The 24448-nt window shown below is 33.9% G+C and overlaps 1 protein-coding gene across 50 annotated transcripts in view; it reads left to right on the top strand.

Moving 5' to 3' along the window:
• The window catches only part of PPFIA2 (PTPRF interacting protein alpha 2), a 505598-nt gene that overhangs the window by 419331 nt on the left and 61819 nt on the right, over window positions 1-24448 (top strand). For all 50 annotated transcript variants that reach the window (XR_010148373.1, XM_063786935.1, XM_054664543.2 and 47 more), the window contains 4 exons: window positions 137-166; window positions 3606-3736; window positions 5482-5636; window positions 18929-19022. Coding sequence is in view for 49 of the 50 variants with exons in the window: in XM_063786935.1 (XP_063643005.1) it covers window positions 137-166; window positions 3606-3736; window positions 5482-5636; window positions 18929-19022 (410 nt within the window). In the remaining variant the exon portion in view is untranslated. The remainder of the gene's footprint in view (window positions 1-136; window positions 167-3605; window positions 3737-5481; window positions 5637-18928; window positions 19023-24448) is intronic.

Here is a 24448-nt window from a genome sequence, read left to right as displayed (position 1 = left end):
TGTTTATTTAGAAAATAACAAAATGAAGAAAAAAATGATAGTCAAGTTGTAGACACTATTTAAAATTGTAACTTGGTCAAATGATTGTTAATTCTTAATTAATTGTGTTTTATGTTTTTATTACTGCCAATCACAGCCAAGTGATCTGAGGAAACATCGGAGAAAGGTACTGTAAATAACTTTTACATCATTACGAATTGAATACTGTTTTATTCTATGAAAGCTTTAAAATAATATTCCCTCTAGTCGAATGTTGATAAAACATTAAAAAGTTGAGAGTATTTAAAGTGTATTGAATTGTTTAAATTTGATTATAATAGAAAATACTTCAAAGATAAAATTGTTTATGATTTCTGGAGCAATAATTAGATTATAAGAACCATAATATCCTGTTTTCCATTGAATATTTAAACCAAGGATGGTGTAATTTGAAATTTTAATATAAGTATTTATATTTATTAATATAATATAGTACAAATGTTTTAATATTTAATATATAATAAATAATGCTCATTGTTTTCAAATATTTTATTATTATTTTGATAGGGTGAGGACAACAGATTGGGAGAAAGCTGTCAAAAAAAGATGGCTTGTTACTCACAGTTCCCAAGAGGAGAGAGTACTCTGTGCCTCAGGACAGCACCAGCATCAGTCAGGAGGCAGAAGGAGCAGGGCAGAAGGTTTTCTGAGGTCTCTTAGGGAAAGGCAAGACAAGGCAGGATAAGCAGGTTAGGATGGATAGCCTGATTAATTTTGTCTGGCCTCAGGATGTAGGGACTCTCTCTAGTTGTCTCAGCCTGGCCCACAGGTGATTAGGGCAGAGGAATATTGCCTCTTGGAGAGTAAGAGCCAGATGGAGAAGATGATTTAGAGTATGGGCTGTGAGTTGTTTGGTTTGCATATGAAAGGTGTACTTATAGGTGAGTGATGTGCTATTTCCAGGATTTAACTATCCCTAGGGTTAGAGGAGCATCCTCTCCAGATGCCAGAGCATCAAGACTATGCAAAATAAAAAAATATGTTCGAAACACCGCTTTTCTGTTTGGAATGAAATCAAGAGAATAAATATGGAATATGGGAAACAAAATGAACTGAAGTTCTGATTCACAAAATGACATCTTATTAGATAATTGAGTAGAGCTTGCACTCATGGGACATCAGATGAAAAAGATTTCAAAGATTCAAACTTCTATTCAGTGCGAAAATCTATTCCTCAGCATCTTCGAGATGTGGTAGTCAGCTTACACCCAAACATTGGAACACTCCTGGAACCAGATAACTTTTATGTCCTTTTTTTAAAAAAAATAAAGGAATCTATATTATTCTTACATGGCTTGAATAGATGGAATTACCATTTTATTTTCCTGGGCTATTATCTATCTACCTATAGCCTCTTCTCCTTAACACTACCAGTTCATTCTTATTTACCAAATTTACCAAGTATAATGTCCTTATTTTCTTTGACCTCCATCACCTTAAAAGGACTATATAAGTTTAATGGGTGTAAGAAATAGAAAGGTAGGATGGAAGGTTCTATACGAAAATGTAGTCTCAAATAATTCAGGAAGTAACAACATAATTTGTGAGAAAAGTCATGGAAAGAGGGACCACAAACTAAAAAAATCTTGTGTATCAGGGGAACGAGTTAAATAAATGATGGTATTTACACTTCAAAAGACTACATTAAGAAAAGTATTATATCACTTCCATTTTATTGATGAGGAAATGTAATATTAGAGCAGGTAAGTAATCAGCCTATTTATTCAACATTTAAGAAAAATCAGAATTCAAATCCCTCTCTGATTCCAAAACTCTAAGTGATATTCAGAGGAAAGTTTTGTACATGATTTATTATTATTATTATTATTATACTTTAAGTTTTAGGGTACCTGTGCACCATGTGCCGGTTAGTTACATATGTATACATGTGCCATGCTGTTTTTAGAAGCTGTTATTGGGAATAAGTATAGTTTGGCTGGCAGGGAGGACAAAGAGGGTATTTTATAAGATGTTTCAGAAGCAAAATTCTGACAGCAAAAATGGCCATGCTTAGCAGAAACCATCAGAGAAGAGTCATGGTGGGATCACAGAACTGTGAAAACACTAACATGTATTAGGAATAGTTCAGAAACACACTTAAGAGTTTAGCTGGGTTGTGGGTTTAAAAAGGTTTTCCACAGCATCAGAATCAATCCGAAAGCAGTTATTGAAAAAGATTCTCCTGATGGCAATATGCTAGTTGAATAGAGCAAAGGAATTATATAAAAATGCCTACCTACCTAAGCTGTTAAAAGGAACCTAAGATTGGGTGACAAAAGTCCTGACAATTTCATGAAGTTCCTCAAAGTTACAAGGTCTTTATTATAGGTAAACACATTTATGCATAATAGCTTTACATAAAAACAAACAAAATATTTCCCTAGAACTTTAAAAATTTTTGTTTAGCCATACTAAGAACTTTTTTCATCAGAACTCTAAAGCCATAAGTCTTTAGCTGTGTTTTCTACAATCCTGATCTCTCCATATTGTGATACACAACGATGCCATGAAAAATATGCAGCATTGTTGTAAAAACTATGTCTCTACAATTAACTTGACATTGGAAAAAATTTTAAGTTAGCTCTATATCTTCATCTCTGACAAAATGGATAGTATCCTGAGTCATTCTGGATTCTGTACTAAATTGTTCTTTAAGGAAATCCCTCCCATCTCATCTTCTTTTGGTTTTCTGTATGTCTTTGCCAGTTTTCCCATCATGGTAGTAAAATGGAACAATTTGAAAACATTACCATCTTACCTTCTATTATTCTCTTTAAAAAGAGATTTTTTTCTTACAAACCACAACTCATATTTTAAATACCCTGTAATAAATTTCATTAGGCTGACTGATTTAAAACACTTTATCTGATAAAGTTATATTTTATCAACTTCTCATTTCAAAAATCCCTACTTAAAAGATGTCTTTATTATGATAGCCTGAGTATGTATAATGCTATATGTTAGTGAATTGTTCAAATGTGTGTTTAATACCTTTTTGTAAAGAGTTTATATTCTGATGTTATAAAATATCATAGATCAATGTCAATAAACACTATAGATCAATAGTCAGCAACTAGTTGATTTATGGCAGCAGTGTCTAATCTTTTGGCTTCCCTGGGCTACATTAGAAGAAGAATTGTCTTGGGCCACACATAAACTACTCTAACACTAATGATAGCTAATGAACTTTAAAAAAAAGGTCCGTGCATAAATCGTTTTAAGACAGTTTACGAATTCGTGTTGGGCTGCATTCAAAGCCGTCTTGGGCTATATGTTTCCAGCAGGCTGTGGGTTGGAAAAGCTTGATCTATGGTGTTTATTAATCAAACATTTTTGTGTAGTGGGTCTATGATTTTTTTTTAATTTTAATGTGTCCAATTTAAATATTTGTGAAAATCCAACTCTTTAATGGGAATTTATGTATGTAAGACTTAAATGCCCCAAGTTTTGTTGTTTTGTTTTGTATTAAAATTACTCGACAGCCTTGTTCTCATGATTCTCCATTTGTGTCAATTTCAACTGAAATTTAGAAAGGGTTTATTTGAATGTATTGTTTTTGCTTCTAGATTGCAGTTGTGGAAGAAGATGGTCGAGAGGACAAAGCAACAATTAAATGTGAAACTTCTCCTCCTCCTACCCCTAGAGCCCTCAGAATGACTCACACTCTCCCTTCTTCCTACCACAATGATGCTCGAAGGTAAGACTCTGCAGGCACACTGCACATTGAATGCCCTCCTTCCAAAAATGTTCCTCTTCCTTCGTTGTTGTCGAATAGACTGCTTAAAAATTTACATTATTTGAGCCAGAATTCTCCAGCTTCCCTTTCCCAGTATCACTTGTGAAATAACCAAATTTCAACTTTGATATCAAATTTGTATTTTTAAAGTTAACTGTATCTTTGTGGTCTTATTATTGGTCAATATAGATAAGAATAACTCTTCTATTTTTTAGTGGATATTTTCTATTACAATGAGATCAGGCTAGAGGAAGGACTTACTAGAAATATTAACAAAAAACTAAGGAGACTGTAGGACAAGATCATAAATTTGGATTGCAGTATAAGCGTAATTAAAGTCTGAAAAGTATATGATTGTGCCTTTTAGCAGACAGGTATGTGCATCCTGTGGGTACTGCTGCTGCCAGCAGTAATAACTCCTCAGTCAGAAAGTTATTAGAAAATAAAAAAGTCCTTGGCTAAAATATTAAATAAAAAGATAAGTCTAGATGGAGAAATATGTCATTTGTCATCACAATTCTTTATACTGTCTTATCCATATGCATAAAGCACTGCAAACAGATCTCTGTAATCACTGATGATATGAATATACCTAAGCATGTAGTTTATATCTGAAATATATCTTCTCTTATTGTCTCATCAATTGCAGCATCTGTAGACACATAATTAATATAACCAAATATAATGACTTAAGGATGAATGCTTCAATAAAAATATCTATCTTCTAGATATTATGTTTTACAATAAATGCTTTTAAAAGTAGGGCTTTCTGTGTTGGCAGTCATTTCTTTTTTCCAACTATTTTTTATTGTTAATGTGGAAAAATCAGTTACTTCAGCTTCAAAATATTACTTCTTTCACTCTCCAAAAAAGAGTATATTTCAACATATAAAAAGCTATTGCTTGAAGGTTAGGGAATGTGAGTTCAAATTAATTCACATGAGTAAGTAAAAGTAAGTAATTTATCGTGGTGTTATAAAATTAACAACTATAGAAACAAATAGCAATGTCTATTGATCCCATCCTATTAATACGGTGTCAAATATATTGACCAGAAATTGAAACTTAACCAACAGCTTGAAAAGCATTTCAGTTTAACATGTATTTAAAATAATATTTGAGAACTCTAATTAGGAAAACACATACATTGATCACGAGGATACATGGTTTGTTGCTTCCAAATTGCACCCAGATGATTTTAAATTAACTGAATTTGGCTCCAAAACTGAGAGAGGGAACGATGGCTAGAGGAAAATCAAGTAAAACTGTAGATTAGAAGAGCAGCTTCAATTTCACAATAGTTATATTTCAGTTCCTTGCTGTAGGTCATTATGTTTAAGATTAGAAAAACAGACTCTGAGAAATAAATAGACAATGGATCAAGTGCTCCATAATAGAAGGCCATTTATCATGCAGTTAATAACTCAGCCTATATTCACTGATTAGTTTGAGATTATACCAAAAAAGTAAAGAAAAAAAGCCATTCGGAGCGAAAATGAATTTATCTTATGGAAATTTGGAGTTTCAGGGCCCAAAGGCTGAAAAAAAAAAACCTGCATTTAATATCTTAAAAGGAAACATGGGAAAATAGGGGAAAAAATGAAATTACAGGTCTGCTTGTTCCTCCTTTGGTGCATTTTTTAAAGGAAATGACTTTTGTGTACCTTGTGGATGTTGCATGTATTTTCCTCTTTTGTGTTTTGCAGTAGTTTATCTGTCTCTCTTGAGCCAGAAAGCCTCGGGCTTGGTAGTGCCAACAGCAGCCAAGACTCTCTTCACAAAGCCCCCAAGAAGAAAGGAATCAAGTCTTCAATAGGACGTTTGTTTGGTAAAAAAGAAAAAGCTCGACTTGGGCAGCTCCGTAAGTATGCATGTGTTAAGACTTTCCACTGCCACTCATTTTAGTCACGTCACAGTATCCATCTATCTTTCATTTCATTTCATTGCTCTTCTTTTCATTTCTTCTCTTTTCTACCTGACAAAATTTATATTTTGATTAGCTTTAAATGTTCAATTTAGCTGAATAATGCTTAATAAAACTTAGCGAAAAGGTATTGTGAACTTTTCAGTCATTTTATTTCTCTCTTTATAACAATAGCTAGAATTTATTTAATGCTAACTCTTGTGACAGGCACAGTTACCTACAAAGTAAATGTTAGTGGTATAAACCTTATTTTATTAATGGGTAAATAATGTCTTCATAAATCGCATAACTGTGATATTCATCGTGGTGCCAATGTTTCAAAATCAGCTTAAAACCATTGAGTATACTGCCACTTAGAGCATGAATGTGTATAAAAGCTTAGTTATGTAGATTTAAAGGTTTTTTTGTTGAAAGAATTGATAAGCCTACAAAAAATTAAAAAGAATTTTTAAAAAGTTAGAATAAAGCTTTATAATATGTTACATAAAATGTAAAGAACATGATTTTTTTTTGCTTAAAGCTATCATAGCTTCCCCCTAATAAACTCTATGGTGTATAGTTGAGGGATGGATGTGGGGAAAAGAATAGGGCAATAGATATTGTGTTATAATTAGTTATTGTCAGTGACTAATAGAATAAAAATATAGATCAGTACATTTGAAATGGTACTACTTAAATATGTATTTAGAAATAAGCAGATATACATACATGATACATACTTACATAATTGTCAGAAGAATATGTGATATTTCTGAAATGATTATATATATCCTTCACTTATGGGGGGTTGTCTTTCTATATATTAATTTTTAGAGTTATATTATTGGGAAAGAATTAAACTCCTACCTACAGTGGTAAGTGCTGAATGGAATGATCCAAATTTCTTAGTACATCCTTTGGTTTCTCAAATAGAGTAATAATTATTTGCAAGGAATACCCAACTCCAGGACTTAGTTTTCTGCCCTACCATCAAAAGAATTTCTGATTGCGATATTCATGTTTGCAGATTTATGACTACAGTATCCAAAAATGCCTTTCCTGGCTTCCATAGTGTGAAACCCACACAAAGCATCGGAAGCTACAGGAAACTGATGTGTGGCCAGTGTGTGATTATATGTTCTCTAGCAAAGGAATTAAATCTTTTTGTATTCCTCTTTCTCAGTAGAGGAACTCCTTAGGCTATACATAATATTATTGCATGAGGAAAAAAGAGAGACACAGATTATTTTGTATTTAAAATATACATGCCAGACATTATTTTAAAATTTGTTTTATCTTATTTGACAACTAGTGGTTGACCAAATGATCTGTCATATCCAATATATTACAGTGTCAGTCACTATAGTGTGAGTGGTTATTTTTGAGTATTAATTTTGCTAACATCATAATCATATTTATTTATATTTCAACGTATATATTCATCTTAGTTGCCATAATTGACACTTTACTTTTAAAATATATTTAATTGCCCTTATCACTTAAAATTTTATATTTTTATTTCATATTTAACTTTGATGAGAAATTCCTAAATCATTAGAAATTTTGCCAACAATATTCTATCAAAATCAAGGTATGTAAGATATAAGTTAAAGTCTAGAAAAGTATAGAACTTTTGAGAAACTTAGCCTTTATTACTCATTTTCACTGACTGTGTGTTTTAGGTCAGAGCAGATAAGAATTAACTCAATTACTATTATATTCTCGTCAACCCCACCAAAGTCAGAAACTAGCAAAAGTTAATTCAGGTCACAGTTTATACCTGGGAAAGTTTCTGAGCTCTGAGTAATATTGCTTTATTTCATAGAATAGCAGAGGTAGAGTGTAAACAAAGCCAGAATCAGCAGCTTGTTAAGGACTGCAATATGGATGAGGAAGACAGGAGCAAAATGCTATACCTATGAAACTAGGTAGAAGCTACATAAATGGTGAATCAAAGCTTCCAGGAAAAAGAACAAAGTCTTTACTGAAAATAGGACTTGAAGAAATAAAAATAAAACATAGGTCTAAACAGGTTCCAGAAAACCATATTTGCACCAAAGGAAATGATACATGGGCCCCATTGATACTTTAGTTAAGGGCTACCAATTTTAGGTCTGCTTTGGTCCTAGAAGGGGTATCCAAGTTGTGATGGAAAGACCATTCACATTTTTCAAACCCAGGGACTACAACCTAGTACTGCTTATTCATGCATCTGAGGAACCTAGGGAAAAATCTCGAGTGATTATGATTTTAATGTCTTGATCTGGAAAATTCTAAAACACAGGAGCATTGCCAATGTTCTTTCTTCTACCAGTAAAAATAGAACTAGAAAATAGAATAGTATGCCAGGGAAAGAACTACGGGAAAGAGATAGTGATGTCAAAGTACCAAATTTGAAATTCTGAACCATGTGCTAAGATTTATAACTCTTAAAAGGTTTAACTCAAAAGAGCAGAGACACATGACTTAAGTTGAAAGTAGCTATACTACATGTCTATAAAGAAATATGGTGTGGAAAGGGAAAGCTGTATAAATGAAACTATGAAAATGTTTCCTTGGTTCTATCAGAAATGATGAACAGCAAAGAAGATGTTTGTAGTAATTCACAAAGGGAAATATTTGGAGAGGATATCTTGTTTGCTTTATATAATATTTCAAAATGCTAGGGTAATAACATAAACTTCAGATAGGAAGGATCAGTCGATGTGATTGTATGGATAACTCCTACCCATGAAGAATCAAACTCAATATGTGCAACAATATGTCTGTTCTTACTAATGTATTACTAGCATAGACAATATCAGTATGGAAACCCCAAAACTCAAAGGAAGCACTGTATTGAAAAGCAACTGAATAAACCTAACAGAAACCAACCAAAATTATTTTATTTTAAAATTCTCTTATGACATCCTTTTCAAATGGTTAGTTCACTCAAATTACAAAAGTAGGATAGAAAAAGCTGCGGTACTAATAGGAGATTTCAAGTTTTTATATATCTTTTGAAAAAATTATTCTGTTCTTACTAGGGTTTACAGTTCTCATTTAGATTATTATTACCTATAATGTAGGAGCAAGATTTCCCAACTGAAATGTGTATCAGTGTATGGGCAGAAAATAAACAGGAGTGATGTAGACTCAAATGAATCAGTGAGGGTTTGTTCTTCCATGTAAAGAATTCAAATTCCATTTGTAAGTACTATTCAGGAAAAATAAAGCATAATATAAGCCAAGTTTACCTGAAGGCCACAATTGAATTTAGGGAAACCCACCTAACAGAGGAAGCATTCCTTCTAGCTTACTCGGGGATCTGGTTTTAGAGTCATTTCTATTTCTTTGTATTTTTGTTCATTGTCTTTTTTTGTTGTTGTTGTTTTTGTTTTTTTTTAGACAGAATTTCACTCTGTCACCCAGGCTGGAGTGCAGTGGCACAATCTCGGCTCACTGCAACCTCCGCCTCCCTGGGGTTCAAATGATTCTCCTGCCTCAACCTCCCTAGTAGCTGGGATTACAGTCACCCACCACCACGCCTGGCTAATTTTTGTATTTACAGTAGAGATGGGGTTTCACCATGTTGGCCAGGCTGGTCTCTTAACTCCTGACCTCAGGTGATCTGCCCGCCTTGGCATCCCAAAGTGCTGGGATTACAAGCATGAGCCACTGTGCCTGGCCATTTATTGTCTTTCAATGTCACAAATCCCAGGATGAAAAATTAAATAAACAGGTTTGGTTTGTATCCCCATGACAACAGGACCAATATGTACTTCTGCTGACTTCCTGGAACATAGATTCAGGATGTAATAGCATCCTGCTAAGACTTGACAGCACAATGACCATGATCTCTCCCCACCCCTCAATTTATGCATCCATATGCAATGCATCTCTGATATTTTCATTATTGCTCAAATATGCTCATGTCTAATTCACACTTTTAAAAGCTATCACTTGATCTTGCCATTATCTCCAAATATTGACTTATCTTTACCCTGCATTTAATGTACAAGACTGAGTTGTTCACAACTACATTTTTCCTTCCTCATCTGTCAATCACTTTACGACCTACCATAGCATCAATTCCAAACACACCGCTACTGAAACGCTAGAAATAGGTGCAGTCTTAACTAACATGGAAAGGTAGTTAGGACACCAAAGGATGTGTACTGTCAAAGCAATTCCAGAGGATGGTAACACACAATTATATTTATGATGATGTGGATTAAGGAAGAAGCAATGTATCTGAAATGGGAGTTTTCTGCCTAAAACAGATATGAAATGATTTGTTACAAAAATTGGAAAGTGAGAATATGACAAATAATAGATAGAAGCAAGTGGCATCGACATGTAAAAGCAGTGGCAGGAATGCCATCCATCAAAACAGACAGACAATTGGAAAAATCACCAAGACCAAAGTGAGAATTATAGAATCTATATTGTTACTTTTGTTTAGTAATGTATAAATTTAGAGAAAATGAATGAAATGAAGATTTATCTGATGTGAATAGAATATGCAAATAAGTGGAACCATTCAAAAACTCATTTTTGTTTCTATCTGTTTACTTGAAGAGAAAGAGTTCAACCAGAATATAGGCATTACCAAGAGGGCATTTATGACCCAGAGTTGAGATTTTTTTTTTTTTTTTTGGTGGAGGGAGAGAAGACATAGATAATCCAAAATAATTTATTTATTCCTACTTTCAGTGAATAGACATATATTGAACCACTCTTAAATGCAGAGTACCAATTATGGACTTTAGGAAAATGACTAAGACATGGCTATCGGCATCGAGGAATTTTCACTTTAGCAAAGATAGTACGTAAACAAATACAAACTTTATACTTAAAACTAAAACTTCACTATATTTTTGGCCCAGAAAAGTTTTATCTGCTACATTGTCTGTCCTGTCAGAACTAGGAACAGTGGCTATGAACCCTAAGATCTGTGATCATGCATAAATAATTGCAGTCCTGACTAGCTTGACTTTTAATTTTATCTGAAGGCATTAATCTATTTTGAAACAAAGTAAATTAACCTATGTTAAAAATAGCCGTGTCAGACTAATGCCCTTTGTTTGTTTGGCAACTTTACTTAGTAACAGATAATGAAAGGTGGTGAGCAAGCCATCACTCATGACATCCCTGGGAACAAGATGTCAAAATGGGGCCTGAGTGATGGAACAGTTAGGTGGGATTTATAACTGGTTAAATAATCCTTGCCCACTGATGAGTGGAGTAACGTCACCTGGGATCAAAGTTTCTCGTGGCATGATTAGGACTCACTCTGTTCTTGATCAGCACATCCAAAATCACTTGGATATGAATGTTTCCACAGCTCAGGTATCTGATTGATGGATTACTAATAAGGGGAGGAATCCTAAGTGAAAAGATTAGTATTACCCCTAAATGCTATCCCCCCCACCAAAAATAGAAAGAATGGATGTAAGTGGGATCTAAATTCTCCTACTCTAAAAGTATAGTTCTTGGAAGCAAGTTTTTAAAGAAAAGAAAATAAAAAATTCATGTGACTCTAAAGTCAATATTGATTAATAAGTTTAGGCCACATTAACAGACATAAGAGTTGATATGAAAGTTTTTTCTACTCTACTCTGCTATGATAAAAGAACAGCCAAGCAATGGAATGCATCCTGGTTACTGTACTTTTAAAGGCACATCATCAACCTGGAGGAAGGTTGGAGGAGAAATTTAGGCACCTGTGGAGGATTGGAATCACGTTCGGAGAACATAAGTAAATGGTGTGTTTATTCCCTTTGCTGACCTACCAAGTAGCTGATCACAACATTTGAAGAGTTGCTCTGTATAAGAGCTATTGTCCTTTTCATTGTAAGTAAGGATACGAAACTAGAACCAAAGTATTAAAGTTGTACAAAATTATTCTTCATCTCAATGTAAGAAAGAACAGTGGGGTGTCAGAATTCTATACAAAATGGGCTGGCTTATGAGGTAGTGAGTTATTTGTCACTTGGAAATTGCCGAGCAAAAGCTAGGCAAATACTAGGAAGAGCTGTTGTGGAGAGGATCCAAGCATTGGAAAGCTGATTGGACTGGATGATCTTTAAGATCTACTTCAACCCTAGGAATACTGAATCTATGAATCTCTAACATTTAAGTCTTTTCTCTGGCAACTCTTCTTTATACAACTCAAACACCACAAAATATTTACTATGAAAATAAATTTCTGCTTTTAAGATTACAGACTTCTAGAGCTGTATGCCTAAAGATTCTAGAAGATATGTGAGGATCATGTAGTTGTCCACATTCTATACATATAGAAACTGAGATGATTTCAGAAGACAGAGCAGCTACTTAGTAAGAGAGTTGATAGTGAATCCTGGCTCCTACTTCCTGGTCTGATGCTCCGGAAAGGAAACTCTTGGGATTATTTCAATCAAAAGATACTTCATTGAGTTCCTATCCCTGTGGAACATGTGGGGGCACATAAAGAAATTAAAAATACGATTATTCAAGAAGTATATAACGTCTTGAGGATATCCCATATAAATGAATAAGTAATAACTCAAGGCAACAATAAAAAAATCACACAGAAACATTATTTTTCTAATACAAGATACAGACATAATGTTTGGAGAGAGTTCTGGGTTAATCTTTCTCTCCCTGTATATGTTTGATTCTACTAGGATCATCTAAGTGCAATCTTCCTACATATTTGAAAAGGTGTAAAGGTAGAGTCTCAAACGGGACCTATCTTTGAGAAAAGGGTATTGAAACTATGTGAAACAGCAAGCTCCAGAGCGAATGTCATGGAAATGGTGTTTTCTGTGGTTAAATAGGAAGTGGGTACTGGCTGGGTCAGAAGTGTGATGCCAGCTTATGAAGCAAAGGAAGTGATTAGCACCGAAGATCAAGTTACCCAGCCACAGACAGATTGGAACTGCAGAGATTGGGAGGCAGCATCTTGAAGCAGAGCCAACCACAGAAATAAGATGATCTGAGTTCCAGGGTCAAGCATCCAAGCAGAAGTGAGAGTTAAGGATTAAAGCAAACGAGCTCTGTTTTCCAGAGGCAGTTTGTCAGCTTAGAAAAATGATGATAGTGTATGGAGAAGAGACAGAAATATTTAAACATTTACTATTTCTAGGGAAATTAACTGCTCTATACCATCTTAACATACTGATTTGTTTGCCACCTGAGAAACGCCAACTCTTTTGAGTCTTCACAGAGCTCTATTAATAATTACTACGAAGAAAAAAGAACACATCTGACCAACTTAGCTGATGTCAATAGTGAATGGTTAGGATAAAGAAGAGGCTATTGACAGGCATAGCAAAAGATGAAACAAATCTAAGACAAAGAGATATTCAAGACAAGGGAGTGATCAAATAGAGCCAAAACAACAAAGCTATGAAAAAAACAATGAAAACAGAAAAGTATGTTAACTATGAATAAGCAGAATTCCCAATTGCATATATAAAAATGCATATATTATTAGGTTAAGGCTACTTTAGCAAGTTTCCTTTAAATGCGTATGAAAAGCAATATACACATTTAAAGAGCTTTTTTTTGCCTCTAAATGGCAATTCTTTTATGGTTATCTGCCAGTTTGTATTATAATTGTCTGAACTCATTGACCTACTATAATAGGCTTAATAAAAAAATAATTTCACAGTGACAAAAACAGCTTCAGCAGTACACCAGCATTATTTCACAAGTACAGTCATGCATTGTTCAATGATAAGGATACATTCTAAAAATTGCATCCCTTAGGGGATTTTGTTGCACAAACCTAAATAATATAACCTATTACCTACCCAGGCTGTATGGAATAGCCACCTACACACCTAGACTATAGGTATAGCCTGTTGCTATAAAAAATCCACAATATGTGACTGTACTGAACACCATAGGCAATCGTAACACAATGGTTAAGTATTTGTGTACCTAAACATAAAAGGTATAGTGAAAATATGCTATTATAATTTTATGGGAACACTGTCATAAATGCAGCCCATCATTAACAGAAAGGTCTTTATGTGGCGCATGACTGTATTTTTCTACATCTAAAATTTGGGTGTCTGTGTCGGCCTTTACGCCAAAATTTAGATTGTTCCTTGATGCTAAGGAACCAATAGTTACAATGTAAATTCCACAAAGTGTCCATTAGAAATGACTCATGCTCTGCATAGTGAAAGGGTCTTTCTTTAAATAAAGTAGTATTTAGCTCCAATTATGACTGTATTTGTTACATACCCTTTATGAGCCAGGCACTGTGTATAAATACAGTCTCCAGATAGCTAACAGACTAACAGATGTTGAACAATTAAGTAACAATTTATAAATTCAAATGTGTTTAAATACAAACCATGTGCTATTTATTAATGATGAAGACAGTTCTACTGAAAGAAAGATGAAGCCACCAATCATCAGCAGATTGTAGTAGTTAGAGATCTCTTTTTCACACAATGACAGAGACCTCTGCTGGACAAATGGAAGGACAGAGGCCTTGCAATATGGGTTTGTCAAGCAATTTCTACAGACTTGTATCTCAAGGGCCAATATGAAATAAGTGATTTTGAATGAAATTTAAGGACTGGGAGATGGGGAGATATTTGTCTTTGTTGACCTAAATACCAAATAGAGATGCTCTCTAAAAGAAAAGATGTTTATTTAGGAATAGAGCATTGTAATAAGAATATGTATGTCATAGTAAACTATAAACTATGTGTATACTCAGGGAAGGAAAGGAAGACAAAGATTTTTAAAGGCAAAAAATTAAGAAGATTACATAATTTTTTGAAATAATTATCTTTGGCTACTCAAATTAATAACAAGAGTGCCACCAGTCAGAGGTTGGACAGGCAATTGCCAGACAGATATACCTATAAAAATATTTTTTTGCATGGGATTGCAATGGCCTTCGTGCAAGGTTGTGGCTTTCGTAGGGTCTTTTGTTGTTGTTGTTGTTGTTGCTATCATGCGTAGGAGCATGAGAATCCTCTGTTCATGGCCTTCCCTGGCTCTACTTGCCAGGATTTTCTTAACAATAGTGACTCCATTTTGATTCTAACAACTTCCACACCTTCACAATCCAAATGAATAGATACCTCCAACTAGTTCCATCCACAGATCTAGGCATGTGAGTCTCCTTCCTGTGCCCTGAGCCCTGAGCCTTCGCAAGCCCTACATTTTGTAGCAACTTCCTTGAAAAATTTTAAGACTCCCTCTGATGTCTGGGAAAGTTCAGGGCTGGCAGTGCCATCTGGGCAAGGCACCCCCAGCTGAGACCCGGACCCGGGGTCTAATCACGGGAAACATCGAAATGTTCTTAGTTACCATTCAGACACTGGGACCAGAAGGGAAGTAGTGCCATCTGGACATGTTGCCCGATCCAGCCAAACAGCAGGAGCCTGGGTCCCTGTGTCTCCCCTTCAGGGTTTTCTTTGACACTCTATGCCACGCATGCACTCAACCAGATGCCCAAGGGAGCCTAGTGAGTCGCATCTATGGAGTCATCCTGAGCCAGTGGTCTGACCCTGTTTTCAAGAGGGTGGTCTGGCAATTGGATCCCTCGCTCCCACTGGCAAGAATGGTATTGTATGAGATTGAATCCGTAGATCGTTGTCCCACTGATTTTTTGGTGGTTCAAAACTGTTTACACAGGAAGAGGGGCTGGCAAAAAAAAATCCTTGACAGTGCCTGTCACACCTTAGGAGTGGTCTTGCCCTCAATAATTTCAAGTCCTCGAAGGCCTCACAAAAGTAAAGATGCCTGAGTGATAGCCAAGAAAACTTTGAGGGCAAGAATGCTGCCTTGCTCATGCCCAACCACTAGGCAGACCCTGACAAGGTGATAAACAATTTATTATGTAAGTAGTCTGCTGAATCATGGGACTCAAACCTTCAAGCCCAAGCACTTCAGGCCATGAAAGGGGTGGAGTTCATTGTGTTCTTTCCACATAGTTTCCTAATAGACCTCCTGGAGAATGAGTAACCCCTAGTTTCCACAGGCCAGTGTTTCTCCTCTGAGGCACTCATCATTTTGAGAATGACAAGCTAGGCCAGGCATGGTGGCTCACATCTGTAATCCCAGTGCTTTGGGAGGCCAAAGTCAAAGGATCCCTTGAGGCCAGCAGTTGAAGACCTGCCTAAGCAACATAGCAAGACCTCATCTCTACAAAAAATAGAAAAACTAGCCGGGCATAGTGGCACACATCTATAGTCCCAGCTACTTGGGAGGAGGATGGGTTGAGTTCAGGAGTTTGAGGTTGCAGTGAGCTCTGATGGCACCACTGCACTCCAGTCTGAGAGAGACTGAGACCCTGTTTAAAAAAAAAAAAAAAAAAGAAAGAAAAAAAGAAAAAAGAAACAAGCTGCAGGTTCTCTATTTAATGAAGGATGTTTAGAATCCTTGTCCCCTGTCCAATATGTGCCAATCATTATAATACCCAAAAAAATGCACCCTCCCTCAACATACACAAACATTTACATTCCCTCTGTGGATGTACTGTATCCAGGTAGAAATTCTGGTATATAGTGCTGGCCAACATTGATACAATATAAGCCACAAATGTGAACCACATATGTAATTTTAAATTTTCTGGTAGCTACATTAAGAAAAGTTAAAAGAGATAGGTGGGATTAATTTTAATCCTATATTTTATTTAACCTGATATAGAAACAATAATCTCATTTTAACACATGATCACTTAAAATTTATGAATTACATATATTTTTCTACCACGTTTTCAAAACCTGGTGTGTATTTTACACTTATAATACATCATTTGAATTAGGCACATTTCAAGAGCTTAATAGTCACATGTAGGGAGTGAATAAAATATTGGTATAGATAAATAGATATTTCTGAAGTTCACATAGCCATATGAGCCCACTGATGCCTAGAAAAGAATGAGACAGACTCTCACTGGATTTAGATAATCATCCATAGAGTAAAATAATTAGTAAGCTGGTTTGGCTAAGGTCACCCTTACCAGTTAGTTGATCAAGTATGTGGAAAGATAAACATTAGATGAGTGAAGCAGCTAGGTCAATTCTGTGAAAAAATGTCCTCCCTCAGAAGTGTTTTAATTAGACTGAAAATATGCACTTGCTGGGACTTTTCTCCTGGTTAAGCGCACTGGCCTGAATGTGTTGCTTAAAAATAGCTTTACTTACAATGGCCTTACGTCCCATTTGTACTTGGCATTTTTGAGTAGGATGTAGTTCCAATTATCTATCAAATGCTTTGAAAAAAGATACTAGATTTTACAATTCTCCGAGTATTTCTAAGTTCTTCATGCTTTTTATTTTATATTTATGAGAAAATAAAATGTCTAGATTTAACTCACAAAATATTCCTGGATTTTTCTTTGCTTTTATTTCAAGCTTTATTATTTAAAAATGTGATTTTTTTCTATTAAAATTTTGGGTACATGAATAAATTTAAATCATAATTTAAATGTTCTTATATTGCTCAGAAGAATAAAAGCCTGATTCATCTAACCACCTGGTGGTTGAAAATGTTTCATTGTTTATTGAATATGTCTGCCTCATCAATCTCTATGTCCCTATATGGACCATTCAAGAATTTTATAACTTTTAAGTGTCTCATTCATTTTCATTTACATTTCAAGAAAACATTTTTATTATTATTTGAAGACTATGAATAATAATTTATTGATATACAGTAAGGCAAATATACAGATGAGAGAAATAAAATGAAAATATGCACTCACTGTACATAATGGAAAATTTCCCATTTGAAAATGTTTCCCAAGAGTACTTTAGTCACCAGTAGAAGGCTTTCCTAATCCATACCCAGAAGAAAAATCTTTCATAATAAAAAAAGATTTAAGTACCCGTATTCATTAAATGTGAATAATAACTAAAACAAATTTTGGCCCTCAAACTCCACATCTCTGAATTAGATCTATACAGCAATAAATGTGTTTTTAATTAAAGGAGACTTTTAAAAAATTATATAGTTCAGTAAAAAGGTTATCAGGAATGAGATTAATTTATTTATATCAATGTTCCCAAGTTAATATTATCCAGTACTATAAATTATTTGGTAAAATACATTATTAAAAACAGTAACATCAAAATTTGCTTCTGGCACCTTGGTAAGATATTTTACTTTGCTAAAGAGAAACCATATCTTGGTCGAGTCCTGCAAATGTTAAGTAAGGAAGTGTCCACTACAATGAGAGAAGAGCAAAAGTTGTCTTCAATAGTTATTTACTGATATAGTGATGAAATTTCTTCCATAGTCTTTGTGAGAGTTTATATTAGCTTAAATCTTTCTACCTAATCTTGACCTTAACTGGAGTTTAATTTTCTTTTATTAAAAAAAGTATATACCTTAACTCATTTAAAAATAGTGAGCACTTTCATTTAGCTCGACTTCAGAACATAGGAGTAAGTCCTTATTTTTCAATTACAATAGATAATTTATGAATTAATTTTGTAAGTTTAGAAATCCTGTGATATGTGTTTAATGTACATTATACTTTTCTTTCTCCTTCCTTTTATTATAAAGTTATATAAGGTATACATATTATATGTTGACACTAAATGAGAACTTATGACCTACTTGGTGATAACTATTTTTATCAAGCTCTTTTGAAGAAATTTAGCCTTTTTCCAAAAAATATTATGAAGTTTAAAAAACAACACAAGAACCTGCCCAGAACACATCAAGTTCTGGAAGTAAGATTTATAGTGAAGGACATAGGAGTCAGCCAGTAGAGCAGAACAAATTTCCAGGAGCAGTCTATGAAGAGCTCTTAGAAGTCAGCAAATGCTTCTCCATTCTCTCAACTTGTAATAGAAAACATATACTTGAGTTCCTACCCAATTGGCTATCATTTATCCCATTATATGTGAAATATTTCAAATACTTCACATGTTGAAAAAATAAACAAATCTCACACACTGCGTAGATATTTGCTCTTATTTTCCATAAGAAAAGTATAAAAACAGACTTTAAGACTTGGGGACAGTATATTTAAGTGTCTTGTCAGTGAACAGGCCACATTTATTATGTTGCCACTGGGTGCAACAAATTATATCCCCATAGGTACTGTTTTGTTTTGTTTTCATTTTCTCAGTGTATGTTTATGTATGTACCCATGCCATTTTATGCATCTTGGGTTAGTAATATAAGGAAAATTTTAAAATGTGATACTAAACAGTTGCTCAACTAAACCTTTAACAACCTGACTTCAGAATTGACACAACCTATGCAACATAATCTGAATACTTAGTTACTTCTCTTCACAGGAGGCTTTATGGAGACTGAAGCTGCAGCTCAGGAGTCCCTGGGGTTAGGCAAACTCGGAACTCAAGCTGAGAAGGATCGAAGACTAAAGAAAAAGTAGGTTTGGGGATTTTTCCCTCTTTTTCTAACTTTTATCAATTCTTTATTATTATTTATAGGGAATTAAAAAGATAGTGGTTGGAAACAAAAGAACTATATTGAAGCCAATATTTTCCAGATACTACCTAAAACACTCAGGGCTTACGTTTCCTGGTTATAATGAGCTACTGTTTAAAAGAGTATAAAAATATTTGGCCTGTAGTTGAAATAAGCAGTTTCTTCAACGTAACCATCCATAGATTTGTTTCAAAATCCTTACAAGTAATGCAATGCTATTGATGTTCAAAATTAATACCTGATTGGTTTGATAAAATGAGATTATGCCATCTAGCTTTGTTTTCTCTCATGGCAATTATAACTATCTACTCTTTGAAATGGAGTAAAGGAGAAACATTTCTCTGACTGATTGAATATAAACTTATTTTAGACTCAGAGCAGATTGTTTTGCATCTGTCAGGAAATTGATAGTGTATCTTTTCATTCATATATAATATGGGACATTTAAATGACTTGCAAAATTGGCCAATTTTGAGTTGCAGCAGCTGTTGGAAAGCAAGTAGGTCCCAAAATAACATTTTAAAAATACATAGTAACATTTTCATTGACAAAATGGCACCTTTAGGACATGTTCTTTAAATGTAAATCAATTTCTCTTTATTCCAGAATCTATTGGTTGATTATTTCTTTTCCTTCTTCTCAAATATTCCTTACATTGTGTTTTTGGTTTTCACATTTTCCTTCTTTCCTATGAAAGAATATTCACTGCCCTCATCATCATGGTAACAGATAGGCTCTTAGGATTATAATATACAGGCTAATCAATTGACTTCATATTTTGCTTTCTCACTTGCTTTGTAAATGTTTACTAATAATAGGGAAGTATATACTTACAAGTTGCAGAACAACTCACTAACCTAATTGTTTATTAGTTTGCTAGTTACTAAAAATTATGTACATATATCCCAATTCAGTAGGAATATTGTCCAGAAAAAATGACCTTGAGAACATCATTATTTCTACAATACAATCAAATGCTCAGCCATAATCAATAATATATATTTATTCTTTAGTTACTGATCACTCAAAAATATATTTAAATATTATCATAATCTTTTTCAAATGTCTTCATTTTGTTTAGTCCTACCAATTAATGATATACTCTATTTCGTGACTATTTATTGAGAAAAACATTCTTCTAAAAAATACTTTCCTTTGTTAAGTTTTTTAAATGTTGGCAGTTGATTTCCAGTTTAAAAATATATAAATGATCAAAACCCAGCCTGACTAATGGACTCGGTTTATTTCCCTTGAAAGTTAATTCTCATTTCTCCCAGAGAAATACTTGACAAAGAATGGCAATCTGAACAGCTTTCACAATGGCATATAAGTCTGATATTGAGGCAGTGCACTGCATACTTCATTAGTTGTTGATGGAGCCAACTGAAATATCTTTTTAAATAGCTACTAAAGTTAAACATTTCAATTATACAGTGATTTAAAATAACATATTTAAAGTTTAGCTATCATTAACCTTATACATTATTGGGTTGATTTGATAATAATTTTATAGACTCTTTTCTCAACTACTAAGTACCCTCACAGTCAGAAAAAAATACTAATTCTTCCCTTAAATATGTTACCATGCTTGACTTTGGGTTTTATTTTGCAACATGTATTGGCAAAATGTAACTGTAAGATGTGTTATGTAGAATACTTGCTTTTAATATTAAGAAGAATATTAAGAACATTCTATAAGGCAAAAATGGCTAACATTTCTTAGTACGATTATTTCCCATGGATTAATGGTATTTAGGTTCAAATGGATTTAACAAGGCAAGTCAGAGTTAATTAATGAAAGCACAAAAGTATTTCCCTTATTATTGATTATCCCATAGCAATAGCCCTGTGAGCATAAATATGCAATCAGTGTTCAAAGGACTTATATGAATAATTGTTAACACCTATTCGGAATTTGCATGCCACCGTGGCTTGATTTCTGGATTACCAGAGAGTAAGTTGTCTTCATATAATGAGTTTTATTAGAGATAGACAATTTACTTTTAAATTACATGGTTTCAAATTTTATTTCTATTGAATTTTACGTTGTTAATTATTAATATTATTAAATGTTGACAGCCTATTCTTGGATTTGTCCAAGTGTTTAAAATTTCATTTAAACAATTCCAATTTTCTTTCTTTTTAAAGAAACTGGATCCTCTTTCAGTGCACTTTAATGAGTTACACTCTTTTCTGGGTTCCGATTTCATGTTTGCTAGTCTTCTATCAAGATGAAAAATAATTTTAAGTAAATTTTATTTAAAAATAAATAAAAACAATAAATGAAGCAACATTTTCCATAATGTTGAACACTACAGATCGTACGTACACAGTTGCAACCTGTGCTATCCTATCAGTTGTTTCTAAATTCTATCCATTGGACTGGCAAAATGGTGTTTCCAAGACTTAGTACTTAACAGAGCTATGCTCACTATCCCATAATTCATAGCAGAGATTCATTAGTCTTTGCAAGGATAGCCAGAACTAGACAATATCTTATTTTCAAATTTGCTAGGATAGCAGCTATTTAGAATTGACAATCTGTAACTTTAAATTTAATTGGGAGAAATCTCTAGAGGAGTTAATTATGGTACATTTTTTAAAAAGCCATATGGGGGAGTTACTTTCAGAGAGCAGCATTTAAGACATTCCAAACTTTTGCAAAGTTCAGAAATTTGTAACTTGGCAGTCCTAAACAAAGGTTTAATTTGAGGCACACTTACCATCCAGTAAATTTAACACACGTAGGTTACAACAACTTACAAGATTTGTTTTCCTACTTTAATCCTACTTTTTCTTTGTTTTCTGATCCAGGCATTAGTTTTGCTTATATTTCTCTCTATTGTCTTATTATGAGAAATAGGAAATCAACAATATTGAATCTGCTAAACCACCCACTAGTCATGAAAATCTTGTCTTGTCCATCTTTACCTTCCTGAGAATTATTAAACAGTTGCTGTTGTTGTTTCATCAGAGTAACATGTAACCTCCGCCTAAAGTCAATCTATTGTTGCTCTGCCTAGTTTGCCTTTACTATGCCTCATCTTTGCTGTACTTTTCTTTAAAGCATCATCAATTCCATAAATTTCTCCAGCAGGTTTATGTAGAGTATAGTTAACCTATAATAATTGTGTCAAACTAAAACTCAGCTTGTAATTCTTTGAATGCTTCACAGTAATTTTATTGGTTTTCCCTTTTAAAATTTGAGCAGTTTCTCTGTAGGCTCCTGACATTTAAGGGGTGAGTCATTTATTCTCAATATTTAGTTTCCGTATTAATATTATAATTCTTCATAGTTTATTCAATGTGGACTTCATCTGGGGATGCCATGACTCTCTGAGATCTTATCCATCACTCTCTGTTGGATTTCTTTGAACTCCAGGCACCTCTTCTTATTTAACAAAAATATCTTCTCTTTTACTATTACGTTTAGAACAACCAGACCTGAAAATTTCACCCTTTTTCTTTTATACCTTTCGCCCTCATATTTAAGGACGTATTTCCCATTCTTAGCTCTCCAGCCTATGTTTTAACCTAAAAGCTTCGAAGTTCAGGATAGCCGATTAAAGCCAACCACACTGGCCAGTAATGGTGACTCATGCCTGTAATCCCAGCACTTTGGGAGGCTGAGGTGGGAGAACTGCTCAAGCCTAGGCACTTGAGACCCAGCCTGGGCAACAGAGTGAGACCCTGTTTTTACAAAAAATAAAAATACATTAGACAGACATGATGGCATGTGCAGGTAGCCTAGCTACTCCTAAGGCTGAGACAGGAGGATTGTTTGAGCCTATGAATTCGAGGTTACAGTGAGCTACAATTACACTGTATGGAATGATAGATGGTCCCTTCAGATTTAAAACCTACATGGGCCGGCCCCCCGAAATTCCTGTGTTTCTGAATAAGGTTCAACTCACCAAATTGTACTTAGAGACCATATCTGAGTATTTTAGGGCACAATAAATAGAAACTCTCTTCTTTGCCTAAGTTCAGAATTTATTTGTTGACTGACAAAATAGTCAATTAGAAATCAAACTGTCAGCCATATTTCCAGTAAAGCTGGTAGAACATGGCTTAGGTAAATAGTGGGGAAAAAAAAGCATAACTGGAAGCTCCAAATAGTTAAATCTACCTGACACAGAAAGACTTGGTTAGTCACAGACTTTCAAGTTGCACAGGTATAAGCCCCACATAATATTACTTTAGAATCAAGAACTATGAGCTTACAAGGGAATTAATAAAGTTTAATGTCATCAACATTCTTGCTTAAGCAAGTTTTGAATCACCAGTGTTAATTATATTTTTATTATATATCTCATTAAATTTCTTACTTTTCTCCCCTGGAATATATTTAGTTGTCAGTTTCACATGTCAGCATCTCTAGAAATGTGATGATAGGGCAAGTGGCAAATTCCTTAAGTCATTAGAGACCTGAAAATATATTTTACACCTAACATCAGTTGATAATTGCCCGAAACATATAACTATTGGTTAAAAATAATTTGTCCTCAGACCTTTGAAGTTACGGCTCTTCTTGCTTCTAGTTATGGCTAATGATCAATTGATTGCCATTCTTTTGTATATAACATGTAGGATTTCTTTTTCCTCTCTCTCTCTCTCTCTGAGTGTTTTATTTATTTATTTTTGCTTTATCTTTGGTGTTCAGAAATGCCGTAAGTAGGTGTCTATTCAAATGTTTTGTTTCATTTTTCTACTTTATTCTTTCAAACTGAAGACTTGTTATGCTGGACTATCTGACAACTGTTACTCTAGAGGACTCACATTTCTACACTCAATTTTGATTCCAAGAACCTTAGTCTTATAGAAACTTCTGGGATTAAAGATGAGGATGTCTGTTTCAACAGTAATTCACCTCTCTAATTCTCAAGACCGTCCTGAATAGGCAGTGAACATATTAAAATTGATAGAATATCCATTGAATTGTTATTTATCTCCAGCAATATAAATGATGAAATATTTAACTTAATTCTTTATCTGCTAATGTTTTCTCTTGCCTCTTAACATTATATAATTTTTTTAGTAAAGCATATGTCCATGCTGAAATCTTCTCTATTTTGTAACTAAAGTTGAAAGATATCATACGAATGTTAATATACTGACTAATTTATCATTTTCAATCTTTAGTTACAATACAAATAATATATTATTATATGTTAGACTTTTCTATGTATTCTGAATGGATAACACTGCTAAAGGAAAATAGATTTCATATGTGAACTAATTTTTCAATATCATTAAAATGAAATTAACACCCCGACTCAGCTATCAGCAGCATCCTCTCTCGAGAAGCAGTTTATCCTTGAAGCAAAGCAGTCACACTTAATTACTACCAATAAATCTTTATGTTA

Source organism: Pan troglodytes, chromosome 10 (genome assembly GCF_028858775.2).
Source record: "Pan troglodytes isolate AG18354 chromosome 10, NHGRI_mPanTro3-v2.0_pri, whole genome shotgun sequence".
In the NCBI taxonomy this organism is placed as follows: domain Eukaryota; kingdom Metazoa; phylum Chordata; class Mammalia; order Primates; family Hominidae; genus Pan; species Pan troglodytes.
This window is presented reverse-complemented; position numbering and strand designations above follow the sequence as displayed.